Genomic DNA, 14,832 nt, shown 5'->3' on the forward strand with positions numbered 1-14,832 from the left:
TTTCTATCAATGGCGATGAATTTGAAGCAGTTCTCAGAGATTCATTGAAGAATCTTCATCATCGAACTCTTGCTTCTGCAATTCGAAGCTCAAGTTCATCACCTAGGTGACAAACCTGAACGATCACAGAAAGCGAGGCATCAAGAGTGAGAAGAAGAGAAGATCGAAGTGAATTCTGAACCAGTGAAGCAGAAAGAGAAAGAATAACTGATTTATTTTCAGTTCAAGACTTACCAGAAGCTTCGCAGGATCTAATTGTTCGAATCTCCAAACAAAATCAGGTAAACATACAAATCCTCCTCGTTCTTGCTTCAAATCATCATCGAAGGATTAAAAGTGAAGTTAAACGGTGAATCGAAGTGAAAACTTCGAAAAGATTCGAAAAAGTGGAAACGAAACCCTAATTTCAAAAATCATGAAAGTTCACCGTTTGGTCTTCGATTTAAAGCATAAATTCATCATCAGCATGTAAAGTAAGCCAGGATAGGGTTTAGTTTCAAAGAAATCAGAAGAAATTTTCGAAACCCTAAGTTGTAGGTTCAAGTGTAGATCTGTTCGAATCCATGCCTAATTTCCAAAAACAAGTTTCGAAATCATGGAGAGGAGTTCAAGACGAACACGACGACATGTTTTTTCCAGAAAAAGTGTTCAGGTACGGCGGCGCCACCGGCAGCCACCGTACCTCCGTCGTAGTGTTCGTCGGAGAAGACGACGAGGGAGAAGAGAGAAGTGAGAGCTTCTCTCACTAGGTTAAGAGAAGAGAGAGAAGTGAAAGAGAAGAATGAATTGAACCGGTCCATAGCCTTTTATATAGGCAGTTGGACCGGTCTGGTTCAGCCTTGACTTTCTGGTTTTGTGTTCTGGCCGTTAGATCTAGGGTTTGATCCAATTGGATCGATCCAACGACCTTCTTTGATTCCTGGTAAATCCAGGATCCGTTTCCCTTGGGCCTGGGCTTTGGTTTAGGTTTCCTGCGTCCTTTCTTTGTTTTTCTTGCTATTTCCACGTTGTGTTTTGATAATTGCACCCCTGTCTCATTAAAAAACCTTTTAAAAAATTTCTAAAAATTCCCTATGTGTTTTAGTATATTTCTTGATGTTTCTTCTTGAATGTTTTGCACAATAAAAAATTGATAAAAATATGCATGATATTACTTGTGATTGGTTTGTTTTTCTTGAGAACTTTTGCTAGGTTTTGATGTGATATTTTGTTAAAATGATACATGTTCTTGTTGTGTAGTTTTGTGATGTGTTTGCCTCTGATTTGTATCTCTTTCCTACTGTTTGTGAATGTGATTTGTCAATTTCTTGTGTTGCAAGTTATGTGAAAAATAAAGTGTCAAGTATGTCTAAGATACATCATAATTCTTGACTTGAATGTGTCCTCATAATTCTCACTTTATTGATTACAATAAAACCTTTCGAAAATTGTCATGATGTGAGGATTATAAGTCATATACTTGTCTTGATATTATGGTAAATGTTAGGTGATTTTAGTTACTTTTAGGTTAAAAATTTCATTAACTTTTGCCAAGTTTTTTTTAGCATTTCTTTTGCTTATAATTTTCAATTCCTATTGTTCCTTATGCCACTAACTATTTCATTTCATGTTTCATTCATTCATAAGCATTCCATATTTCATCTCCTCCTTCATTTTATTTCTTACACTTTAAGTTTCACCAAAAATTAGAATGTAAAACTTAGGAGTTTTGTAATATTTTTCCTTTATGCACTTTTAATTTCTTGGCAAAGAGGCCATAGAATGTATCTAGGGTATGATGTAATGGACAATGGACTCTAATGATGTACACCGACACAAGCGCCGACACATGCACACACATCACCATATAGTTAGAATATGCATGTTTAGATGTATGTTTAGGATTGTATGTTTAGATGAATGTTTAGGCTTTATACTTAGAAAAAAACCAATTTTCCAAAAAAAATATGAACAAACTTAATTCAAATCTTTTTTACAATAAACCTTGGGGTCAAAACCCCATTGATTTTCCTTTTCATTTTCTTAATCAAATTCCAATAAACCTTAATCATACTTTGACTTGTTTTTTTTGCAAATGACTAATTCAACCTCACAATTTCCCAATCTCATGCCCTTGAGGCCTCTTTTCCTCATTCTTAAAAATTCCAATTTTCAAACTTAAAATCAACCAACAAAAACAAAAACATTTTTGGAAGAGAACTACGGTGGATTTGATCCCTTAAACGGGTACGTAGGCAAGGAACAAAATTCCTTCAATTCAACTAAAATAAAAATCCAAAAACATTCTTCTCCCTCCAATTCTTCACTTAGAAAACTCTTAGACTAAATAACATCTTTCAAAATAGCATTTAAAAATAGAGCGCGCGCGTAGAAGTTAAAGACGGTTCCTATAGGATACTATAGTCGTTATGGGTACCTAACACCTTCCCGTAGCGAAAACAACTCCCGGACCTCGATTCTCAAGGGTTTTGCTTACTTTTTCCCTTCCCAAGAAAAAATAAGATATCACCGGTTTAAAAAGGTTCAAACGTAATCAATGTTTGACACCCGAAAACCAAGATAAAACAACATTTAAATGAGAAATTCAAACAATTGAATTTGAAATGAATGACATTTATTGCATGACAAAGGGGTGAGGAGGTCAAATCTGCGAATTTATTGCATTGAAATGGGAGGGAAAAAGCTAGGTAAAAATTAGGGTTACGGATTGCTTGACCAGACAAGCTTTAGAAACGATAGACCAATGACCCGTGCTACCGCACGGGTCCTACCACGTAGAAGTTAATCGAATCAATGAAAATAATGTAACCATACATTGGCGATAGAAGTTTTATATCATACATAACAAAATGAAATGGTAGCATACATAACAAAAAGGTTTGAACATTAACCATCAAGATACATTACGAAAGACTTCGTGATAAAAAACATTTGAGGTCGTATCAATGCTCTCTCCATCTCCATCAACGATTAGTATTTTCAAACCTTGTTTTGAAGTGACTCTGGAATTTGCAACGTACAACTGACCATGCGAGAATACAGGACTCGGCATATAAATACCAACATTTTTAAGTGATTGCCCTTGACTCTTGTTGATTGTCATGGCAAATGAAACAGATATTGGAAATTGTCTTCTCTGAAATTTGAATGGAATTTTAATATCAGACGGTTGAAGAGATAACCTGGGTATGAGAACTTTTTCGCCGATGTTACTTCAAGATATAACCTTTACTTCAAGTACAAATTTTCTCATTCTGGTTATGGTTAACCTTGTTCCGTTGCATAATCCTAACTTTAGATCAATATTTCTCAAAAGCATAATTGGAACTCCAATCTTCAATCATATCTTGTGGTGTGGGAGTCCTGAAGCATTTATTGTGTTGAGAAACTCTGGAGTGTGGACATCATCAACAACATCACAATTTCCATTCTGTGTCAATGGAGTATCATAGCTCAAATATGTTTTCTCTTCACCAGGAATCAAATCTAACATGTAATCGTTGATCTGATCCACTACTGCGTTTGTTGGAGAAAGTATTGCTTTGTCCTGAAAATATGATATATCAGTCATACCATCTAACAGGTTTGGATAAGTGCTATCAACAATGAATTGAACATGATTGTCTGAACTATGTATAAGTAATTCCGGAGGAATCTGAAGCGATATATCCACGTCATTTATGAGCCCAACTCTCCCATCACCAATTGCCAAAACCCAATCAGAGAACAATCTTCTTTCTTCAATATCAGCGTTTGATGCTCCACTTAGCAGTTTCATATTTTTTTGTAAGGGTGAGAACTTCACAATAATTCCATATATTTGAAGAATTGATTGTGGCATTTGTTATTTCTTGCCTGGTGGCTCTCGGCACAACAGGGAGAATCTGTCGGAAGTCTCCTCCAAAAACAACAACTTTTCCGCCAAACGGAATGTGCTTAAATCTCTTGTCAACATTTCTCATCACATCGCGAAATAATCGATCAACCGCTTTGAAGCAATGTTTGTGCATCATAGGAGCTTCATCCCATATAATGAGTTTTGCCTTGAGTATTAACTTAACTAAAGGTGAATCAGGTTCTATATGACATGTTGAAGCTTCGTGGATAAGAATAGGAATGCCAAATCTTGAGTGTGTGATTCTGCCTCCAGGTATGAGCAATGCAGCTATGCCACTTGAAGCAACAATTAGAACGATTTCACCTTGTGATCTCAATGCAGTTGCCATAGCCCTCCATAAAAAGGTTTTCCCTGTGCCACCGTAACCATAAAGGAAAAATACCCCTGGCTTGTTTTGGCTTACCCTATTCATTATTGTATCATACACATTACGTTGCTCTGATGTCATAGACGACATCAATCTTTCATGTTCTTTAGCTAAAGCCTTTCTATTATAATTCAACTCTTCATTTATGAGCACATCTTGTACATCAGGAACTAATGCATGATCTGCACGTGGCATTGGAGGATAATCTTTCAAACCCTTTCCAGAACTTTGTAGCGTGATCTCAATATCTGCTAATGCATACACTTTTAATTGGCCATCTGTCAGGACTAAATCTCCAATCGACATATTTGGATATAAGGATGGATAAAGAGAATAAAGTAACTACCTAAATATACTACGTAATTGTATCCAAAAAATTCCGTGTTAATTAATATACTAACCACAACTTTATCTGATTATTCCTTTACCATTTATATGCAATTTGTATGATGAATTTATTACTTTTTTATCTCGGATGAACTAATATTGAAAACAGCTGCGCTATGTACCACTTATCTTCTAAACAAAAACACTAACATCCTTATATGTATGCCACTCTCATAAATTTTGTTAAAAATAAGACATTTTAATCAAACAAATTGCATATAGATAATCTATATTCCCAACTATTGTATACGTTCTAAAATATATTTTATTAGTGATATTATGATTTCAATCAAAAAGTTTAAAAAATAATCAAATAATGTTTACCTGGTGCTCCAAGCAATTTTCGTTGGGTGTGAAGAATGTCGTCTACCAAATTTGGGGAAGTAGTGTTCCATAATCAGATAATGTTTACCTAGTGCTCCAAGCAATTTAGTGCAAATTAAATGTATTTCTCTAAGAAAGTTTTTTGTTAATATCATCATTGCAGTCATGAATGTTTTCAATAGGTAGTAATTGGCAGAGCAATTAGTGCATACTGCATAAAAGCAATTAAAAGCAATTCTTATTCGAAGAAAGTTTTTCTATTAAAAGTAATTCTTATTAAAAGCAATTATTACCTATTTATTGCAGCCATAAAAGCAGTTAGTGCAAATTAAATGTATTTTTCTAAGAAATTTTTTTATAAAGGAATTTTAGCTAGGTATATTCACTCGCGTGTTTTTAATGTGAATGACTATAGTATTCTATAGTGGTAAAACGCATATCTTCCTATAACTTTAGTGGTAAAATTTGGGGGGAACTTCGCCTTTAGCAATCGTTAAGAGTTTCTGTAGATAAAAATGATGGTAAGAGACGATAATGGTGGGAGATGGTAGTGGTAGGAGATGGTAATCGTTAGGAGTTATGGTGATTTGATTAGCATTAACTACGTTTTCAATGGCCATTATGACATATCTGTATGAGAGAGAAAATGAGTAGTTTAAACATAGTCTTTGAATCAACGGCTGATATTACATGCTAGCTAATCAACTCTAACTTTTATAATAAAGGGTAATCGTTAGGAGTTATGGTGATTTGATTAGCATTAACTATGTTTTCAATGGCCATCATGACATATCTGTATGAGATAGGAAATGAGTAGTTTAAACATTGCCTTAGAATCATGCTTAGGAGGGGAAAAAGCTAGTGATTAGGGCAAACATGCTAGCTAATCAACTCTAGCTTTTATAATAAAGGATAATTTGACTTGAACCATATTATTTTAATTTTCAATATCGTTTATTTTTTTTAAAAAAAATTATTTAATGCATTTCTTTTATTTGAACCGTGTTTATTTTTTTGAAACCATATTATTGAAAATTTGTAACCATATTATCTTATTTTCCAACCGTGTTCTATTATTGAAATGTTGCAACCATATTATTTTATTTTCCAAACAACTGTGTCCTTAAATGAAATGAATTGCCAAACAACCTGAATTTAAATGAATTTATGGCGTGTATTAAGGGTTTAAATGTCTTATGTTGCTTCTTTTTATGTTATGTATTGATCGTACCTGATCAGAAGGTGACTGCCGGTGCTTAGAATGCGGTGGTTTAGACAGTGGTGGAATGCGTCAGAATGCTTCTTGGAGCGGATGGGGGGTGTACCTGCAGGCACTCTGACGCTCAAGTCAGTAGAGATCAGAGAGTGAGGGTTTAGGAGGAAGAGATAGATTCTACCTTGGGGACTGCAGTGAGTCCCCTATTTATAGAGGTGGAGGGCTACAGAGCCGTTGTAATGGCATACCAGGCTCTGGCGGTTACGAAATCGTGGGAAGTGTAACCTCCAGAGAGTTTATTGCGGGAACGTGTAGAGAGACGTTGTGGCTCGTTTGAACCGGTCTCGCTCGCTCCGTGCACCCCCTTCGCGGAGAAGGGGTGTGTCGGAAGTAATGTTGCCAAACGTGGAGTTTGGGCTTTGGATTGCATTGGGCCTAAGTAAAGGGGCCAAAGATCCTTTTGGCCGGTCCAGAACATGTACCTTTGTTCTATTTTTTCCAAGCCATTCGCCAAGAAATGTTCGAAATAAAAGGGTCTGGTGCAGTTCGGACTATAAGATCCGAAACAACTTCATGCAATCCGGATTTTATATTCCGGAACACCTCAGTAAAATTTTGGCCGGTGCCGTTTCACCAAAGGTTTGGCCGGTTAGTGGAGTTTTAACGCGTTTTTTGGACTGTTTTGAATTAAAAACACGTTTTCCTTGACTTCCAAATGACCTGGGACTTGTTTTAGTCTATAAAAAGGCTTGGATCTTAAACATTTTCCTTCATTCTTATTCACCTCCTTTCTTACATTTTCTTCAATTTTTTTAAGTTTTTTAGGTAGCTTTTAGGAGTATTTGTGGTGTCAAGGTCATTGTTGACCGCTCATACGACCCCTGCAATTGCATTGCAGCTTATGCGGGGGTCATATAACGGTCAACAGAGACCCTTGACATCAAAGAAAGACACAAAATTTCATAGCGTATGCGTCCGGATTTTAATTTCCGGAAACTGTAACAATCTGGTTCAGAAAACGAAATCCGGACCAGGGGTATTTGTAGAATTTTTGCAGGGCGCACGAGAAGGCAGCAGGGTGGGAAAAGTAATTCTCATTTGTTAAAGGATACAATTGGAAGAAAGAAAGACGTCCAAAATCAAGTATAGATAATTACCGATCTCATTCTCATGTTCTCCAGGAAGAACTTGCTTTTTAGGGTTTTCGCACGGTTGGCAACTTCTCACCCACTCTCTTTTTGTTTTTTCTTTTTACTTTTTCTTTGTTTTTTTATTCATACTCATGAAAACTCTGTTTTATTACTACTAAATTAGAGTAAACAACCTAAAATTTTGTTGTTTCGATGGTCAAAATCTTTATTCAAAGATTAACCCTTATATCGATTTAAAATTACAGTACCTTTGATTTGAAAGACACTTTGATATGACTTTAGGGTTGTATATTTTACAAGCTTAGCATTTACAGAACACATAGCATCTGAATTATCGATATTGAAAAAATTGCGTTGATTGAGAATAATAGTATTATTCTTTTTGTTGATTATTTCAAATCACAGAATGATGCAAATACCAAACATTTGATATCACGTATTATATCATATCTCTATTTCCCTTTCTTTTTTTCTTACTTTTCTATGTTCCTAAAGTTTATTGGAAACTGACATTTTCACTTTGAAAATGTTTAGGTGTTCTTAAAACTTTATTTGTAAGATGGCACCATGTTTCAGCTCAACAAAGAAAACGAAAAGGGAGAGCACAATGGGGCCAAATTGGCTTGAGCTTCCTAGAGACATCACATCAAACATTCTCCAAAGGCTTGGTGTGGTTGAAATTTTGACGAATGCACGCAATGTGTGTCCTTATTGGTGGAGCATTTGCAAGAATCCTCTCATGTGGCGCACCATTCACATGAGCAACGATGAAACTTCCCCCTACCCTGATGTGGATTTGGTAAAGATTTGTCGTTATGCTGTTGAACAAAGTTGCGGTCACTTGGAAGAGATTGTGATTGAGTCTTTTTGCACTGATGATCTCCTTCAGTACATAGCTAGTTGGTAATATTATATTCATTTTACTCACTTTCAAGTCTTGCGAAATTACTTATTCGTTAATTTATAATGATGGCTACATAATACTGAATGTTGTTTACAAAGTCTTGTTGCTGTTCTTCTTTAGCCTATTGTATCTCACGGCCTTGCATTGCAATCCATTTTTTTTAGTCATATTGGTTATGATTTGTAACGCGTTTCATTTTTTGTTTTATTTAACTTAATCACATGTATGCATCCGAACCAGGAACTCAATCATTCTTTTGCTACATCTTTTTTTCAATATTTTTTGCATCCTTATGAAGTGAAGAACTTGGGCAGTTATATTTATGTATTTTGTGTTGCTGATTTTTCAAATGTATTTTATACTTTTTATCAATCATTTTTCCCTTTCATGATTTTTATTCAAATCTTACAGTGGAAGTCACCTACGACGCATACAACTTACAAAATGCAGAAATATTTTGCACAACCAAATTAGTGAAGTTGCAAACAAATTTCCACTGCTAGAGGAGCTGGACATTTCATTTAGCAACCTTTGTAAGGATTCTCTTGAAGTCATTGGTCGGAGTTGCCCACTTTTGAAATCATTAAAATTTAGCAGAATGTTCAGTGAGGACGTCATGTTGAATGATGACGCTTTTGCTATTGCAAAAACCATGCCTAAGCTATGCCATCTTTCGATGTTTGGAAACTTGCTCACTAATGTCGGGTTGCACGCTATTCTTGATGGTTGCCCCCTTCTTGAATCTCTTTTCTTGCAAGATTGTATTCATCTTGATGTGAGTGGAAGTTTGGGGAAAAAGTGTCGTGATCAGATCAAAGACTTTGTACTTCCAACTTGTGTAGATGAAGATTCTGATGATATAGATGAAGATTCTTTTTATTTGAGAAGTGTAATGGAAGATAAAAATTTGGATGATTCATTCATTTCAAGGGTCATTGAAAAAAGTACCATTAAGTCAGCAGTTAGATCAGAAGTTAGATCAGCATTTAGGGATTCAGCAGTTAGTCAGAAGTTGAATGCAATTTTATTCTTGTTATCCTAATTTTTTTTTCCCTTTTATAAAACTTTAGTCCAATTTTACAGCATAATATGAAGCCATTGGTCAATGTTTCCCTCTGTTGAAACCAATGAAATTTACCAAGATGGTGATGCATTTGCTATTGCAAAAAACATGCCTAAGCTACGTCATCTTATGATTGGAAACTCTCTTAGTAATGTTGGGTTGCTTACCATTCTTGATGCATGCCCTCTTCTTTAATTTCTTAATTTCAAATGAAAGTTGTTATGATGCTGATTATTCTTAATCTCAGTAATGTTGGAATTGGAAGTATCTAACTCGATCAGTCTCTTCGTACTATATTGACCAAATATAGAAAACATGGTTCTCATATCATCTTCATTGTAGAGCTTTATATGTGTGAATATAACGTTTTCATATGAGCTGATCGACATACAATTATACCCAACAGTTCTGATATATCATCAGGTCTGGAATGGAAAATTGAGTATCGTTTGGAAGCGAATGACAATTAACTATCATTTACCAGAGAACGGTAGTTAATTATTGTTAGAGGTATTTTTGTCAATTCGATGTGCTTTGAGCAAACCATAGGTGCCTAGAGAGCATTTTCAATAAATATTCTTTTATTTTGTTAGGTTTGAGGCCTTTGGGACATATTAGTTGGCCTTTCCCATCCAGCTAGGTTTTATTCAAACTTTCTTTCTCACTACTGTTCAGACCGACACTTTGTGCCCGTATGTCATTTTTTTATTGTGCTGATGCAGATAAATTGTTCGTTTTTTAATGGAATGGGTATAGGTTATTGTGAATTTAAATATAATAAATGTATCCCCTAAAGAAATATAATAAATGTATAGATATTTTGCATTTTCATATTTTAAACAAAATATACTTATCTTTTTCATTGAAAAAAAATAGGCTTAATTGCATGTTTGGTCCCTTATGTTTATTTTAGTTTTCAAGTTGGTCCCTTACGTTTTGAAAGTTTCAAGTTGGTCCCTTACGTTTTAAAAGTTTTCAAGTTGGTCCCTTACGTTTTGAAAGTTTCAAGTTGGTCCCTTATGTTTATTTTAGTTTTCAAGTTGGTCCCTTATGTTTATTTTAGTTTTCAAGTCGGTCCAAAACATAAGGGACCAACTTGAAAACTAAAATAAACATAAGGGACCAACTTGAAAACTAAAATAAACATAAGGGACCAACTTGAAAACTAAAATAAACATAAGGGACTAACTTGAAACTTTCAAAACGTAAGGGACCAACTTGAAAACTAAAATAAACGTATGGGACCAACTTGAAACTTTCAAAACATAAGGGACCAACTTGAAAACTAAAATAAACATAAGGGACCAAACATGCAATTAAGCCAAAAAAATATAACAAATATAATATAAACTCTTTCATAAACAAAATATAAATTCTTTTTTTTAATTAAATTAAAGCCAATGATATTAATAGGCAAATTTGTTTATGGATATAACTGGAAGCGAGAAAGATGGCCCAAAACCATGTGTGTGGTATAGATTACCGAAATTAGAGTAAACAACCTACAAAATTTGTTGTTTCGTGGTCAAAATCTTTATTCAAAGACTAACCCTTATAGTAGATTTAGAATTATAGTACCCTTGATTTGAAACACATATTGATATGACTTTAGGGTTGTATATTTTATAGCATTTACAGAACACATATCATCTGAATTATCGATATTGAAAAAATTGTGTTAATTGAGGATAATAGTATTATTCATTTTGTTGATTTTTTCAAATCACGGATTGATGCAAATACCAAACATTTGATATCACGTATTATATCATATCTCTATTTCCCTTTCTTTTTTTGTTACTTTTCTATATACCTAAAGTTTATTTGTCTTATTTGTAAGATGGCACCATGTTTCAGATCAACAAAGAAAAGGAAAAGGAGAGCGCACAATGGGGCCAAATTGGCTTGAGCTTCCTAGAGACATCACATCAAACATTCTCCAAAGGCTTGGAGTGGTCGAAATTTTGACAAATGCACGCAATGTGTGTCCTTATTGGTGGAGCATTTGCAAGGATCCTCGCATGTGGCACACCATTCACATGAGCAACAATGAAACTTCCCCTGATGTGGATTTCGTAAAGATTTGTCGTTATGCTGTTGAACAAAGCTGCGGTGACTTGGAAGACATTGAGATTGTGTCTTTTTGCACCGATGATCTCCTTCAGTACATAGCTAGTTGGTAGTATTATTTTCCTTTTTCTCACTTTCAAGTCTTGCAAAATTACTTATTCATTTATTTTTGATGTAATACTGTATCATTTTCCCTTTCATTAGTTTTTATTCAAATCTTACAGTGGAAGTCACCTACGACGCATCCAACTTACAAAATGCCGAAAAATTTTGCATAAACAAATTAGTGAAGTTGCAAACAAATTTCCACTGCTAGAGGAGCTAGACATTTCATTTAGAAACCTATGTAAGGATTCTCTTGAAGTCATTGGTCGGAGTTGCCCACTTTTGAAAGCATTAAAATTTAGCAGAATGTTCAGCAAAGTCATCGAGTTGAATGATGACGCTTTTGCTATTGCAAAAACCATGCCTAAGTTACGCCATCTTTCGATGTTTGGAAACTTGCTTACTAATGTCGGGTTGCATGCCATTCTTGATGGTTGCCCCCTTCTTGAATTTCTTGTCCTGCGAGATTGTATTCATCTTGATTTGAGTGGAAGTTTGGGGAAAAGGTGTTGTGATCAGATCAAAGACTTTGTAGTTGTACTTCCAACTTATGTAGATGAAAATTATGATGATGAAGATGACGATTCTTTTTATTTGAGAAGTGTAATGGAAGATCAAAATCTGGATTATTCATTCATTTCAAGGGTCATTAAAAAAAGTGTCATTAAGTCAGCACTTAGATCAGCAGTTAGGTCAGCGTTTAGGACACATAGAAAGGAAATACATAGTGCCTTTAGGGAGGCATTTGGGGATACATTTATTCATTGAATTCAATTTTATTCTTTTTATCCTATATTTTTTCCCTTTTATAAATTTTTATTCCAATTTTACAGCATAGTATGAAGCCATTGGTCAATGTTTCCCTCTTTTTTTTTTTTTTTGAAAGAATGTGTTTCCCTCTTTTGAAATCAATGAAATTTACCAAGATGGTGATGCATTTGCTATTGCAAAAAACATGCCATTCTTGATGCATGCCCTCTTCTTTAATTTCTTAATTTCAAATTAAAGTATTATGATGCTGATTATTCTTGTTAATAAAATCTATGTGGCAGTGCATGCGTACTATGATTCTGATTATTTTCTCTGGCAAAATAGTTTTGATGCTATATAATAGTTTTGATGCATTCTGTGATAGTCTAGAGTATGATTTTGATGCTGATGTTATGATCACAATCTAGATTATGATTTTGATAATTATTTGCTCTATCTATATAATTTTCTTCCAAATGAAAATGGAAATTTGGATAGTTGTCCTTGAAGAGACTCAAACGTTAATGATTTGTTTCTAAATGAGGTGCACTTAAATTTTCCAATAAACTTGTACACATGCTAACTCACTTGTATTGGCCTAGTGGTGTTGGATTGGGACCTTAGAGTGTGTTTATCTCAAGGTCTTAGGTACAATTATTACTAGAACCAGTTTCGGTGGGATAGTTTGGCTTCTTCCAAAAAAAAAACCTTATACACATGCTTCGATATAATTGGTTGTATTCGTTGCTAAGTGGTTCCAAATGTGGTTTTTTGTTTATGCTCTACTTTGAAAAGGTTATACTTGGTAACTTTCTCAATTCCAGCATGTGTTTCTGCAAAATAATTTCTTGCACTAAGGTGATCATGTAGCATATAAGTTTTCGCCATCACTTCAGTGTACTATATGATATGTTTTAGAAAAATTAAGTAAATAAAATAAAGATTAAATATATATTTTACTATTATATCTTATAACACAGGTTGTTGAAAAAATGTTTGGGTATATAGTACTACTTGATTACTCTAAATTTATAGTGTAATGGGTTGATTGTATGATAGTTATGTGTTTTTCCCTGCGATAATGCTAAACAAATTTACATCTAAGAAATTTTGTAGAAAGTAAAGAAATTGGGATTATTGGTTGAACAATTTCAAAGGATTTGTTAACAAGTAAATGAAGTTAATTTTTATATTAGGGATACAAATGTGATTCTGATAAAAGGGTTTCTGTTCTGTACCATTCTCAGGAATAGCATATGAAATCAGTTTATCTGCAATAGAGTTTTCTTTTGGAATATTTTCTGCACTAGTTACAGCACGCACCACCGGTTCGTTGGCATCAACAGGTTGCCACACTGGCTGAAAAAGTTTGCCAAGAAAACCCTGAGCTATGTTATCAGTTACATTCTCACAAGCAAAATTGAAAAATGTGGATGCTTTATTTCAAATTCAATTATTAGGTTCCTCCAACGATGGAATTGATTTTTCCATTGCATGTTTTGCAATGAACTTTGGACCAACTTTCCTGACTGGTTCCCTCTCAATAACTTTCTTCTTTCTCTCATCTTCTTTCAAGATTTGTTTGTTCTCGACCATGAGTTGAATACAATGACACTTAGATAGAATATGAGCAAAGATCTCTCAATTGTGATAGAAATCGGGTAATTTCTCACCTCCAGATTCAATGCAAATCCTTTCCTCTCAACCATGTTATCATAAAGGGAAATGTTAACCCGTGCCCCCGGGGCACTGGTTAACATGACCCTTTCATAAAACATTATCTTCTATATATATCCATATCCACAATAATTCTTGCATAGTGAGTAACGGTTCGATTTTTTGTACCTCATCATTGGAAAGGGGATTTCCCACGACACTAGCAATTTCAAGTAGGGTTCTTTGTCTCTATTATTTTTGTGGAAGTCCCATGAACTTAATCCATATATGGGCTTGAGTTTGTTATTGAGTATACATATTAAAATAATTAGACTATTTAGGTTCCAAGTTCCAATATCCAAACTCTCCTCGTATAAATCTAAAGAGGGGAATTGAAATTAACAAAATTCCATACCAAGATATATCAATTTCCATTGACCTAACGACTTCCTCAAAACTGATGAAGTATTAGACATGTCCCTAGTTGTCAAGGGTTTATCACCCTTATTCATCAATTAAAGACCATGCAGGTTACATCTATAGTCATCCATGCCCTTTTCATACTCTTCTTGTGTGATCTTGATGCAAACCGAATCACTTGTGATTGCTGGTTGAGGGAGTTGACTTAGCTGCACATCACAAGCTTTAGTTAGTGTTTGAGCAAAAGATCAATGAGGTTATTAGACATGGATTGCATTTGGTTTAATGGAAGGAGATGAAGAAACGTACAGCCAGAGGCAGATGGTCGTTATGGTTGCAACTGTTGTAAAGAAATAATCGGTAATGAATCATTGAACCCTCATGCAAACTACAATGATATAGATTTTTTTCACATTTACGACTTAGGTAAGGTAGAGGCATTCAATGATTATATCATGTTTGATTGTTTTTGTAAAGGAATGGAAATCTTGGGATAAGAGTGGGAGAAGAAGAAAAAATTA

The 14,832-nt window shown here is 34.5% G+C and overlaps 2 protein-coding genes across 3 annotated transcripts; both read left to right on the forward strand.

The window, feature by feature from the left end:
• The first annotated feature begins 7,637 nt into the window (after window positions 1-7,637).
• On the forward strand, window positions 7,638-9,492 carry LOC146939675 (putative F-box/LRR-repeat protein 9). Its single transcript, XM_085757943.1, has 2 exons — window positions 7,638-8,246; window positions 8,659-9,492. The coding sequence occupies exons 1-2, from the start codon at window positions 7,903-7,905 to the stop codon at window positions 9,287-9,289; spliced, it is 975 nt and encodes a 324-aa protein (XP_085614069.1). The 5' UTR covers window positions 7,638-7,902; the 3' UTR covers window positions 9,290-9,492.
• A 1,450-nt stretch (window positions 9,493-10,942) lies between these two features.
• On the forward strand, window positions 10,943-12,457 carry LOC146939676 (putative F-box/LRR-repeat protein 9). Of its 2 annotated transcripts, none has more exons than XM_085753234.1 (3): window positions 10,943-11,070; window positions 11,151-11,489; window positions 11,605-12,457. In XM_085753234.1, exons 2-3 carry the CDS (start codon window positions 11,200-11,202, stop codon window positions 12,251-12,253), a joined length of 939 nt encoding a protein of 312 aa, XP_085609360.1. In that variant the 5' UTR covers window positions 10,943-11,070; window positions 11,151-11,199; the 3' UTR covers window positions 12,254-12,457. The 2 variants fall into 2 exon arrangements, with proteins under 2 accessions (XP_085609360.1, XP_085609359.1); XM_085753233.1 differs by having other exon boundaries at window positions 11,168-11,489.
• Window positions 12,458-14,832: the final 2,375 nt, after the last annotated feature.

This window comes from Medicago sativa, chromosome 3 (assembly GCF_051527215.1).
Source record: "Medicago sativa cultivar Bolivia chromosome 3, Bolivia_mono, whole genome shotgun sequence".
In the NCBI taxonomy this organism is placed as follows: domain Eukaryota; kingdom Viridiplantae; phylum Streptophyta; class Magnoliopsida; order Fabales; family Fabaceae; genus Medicago; species Medicago sativa.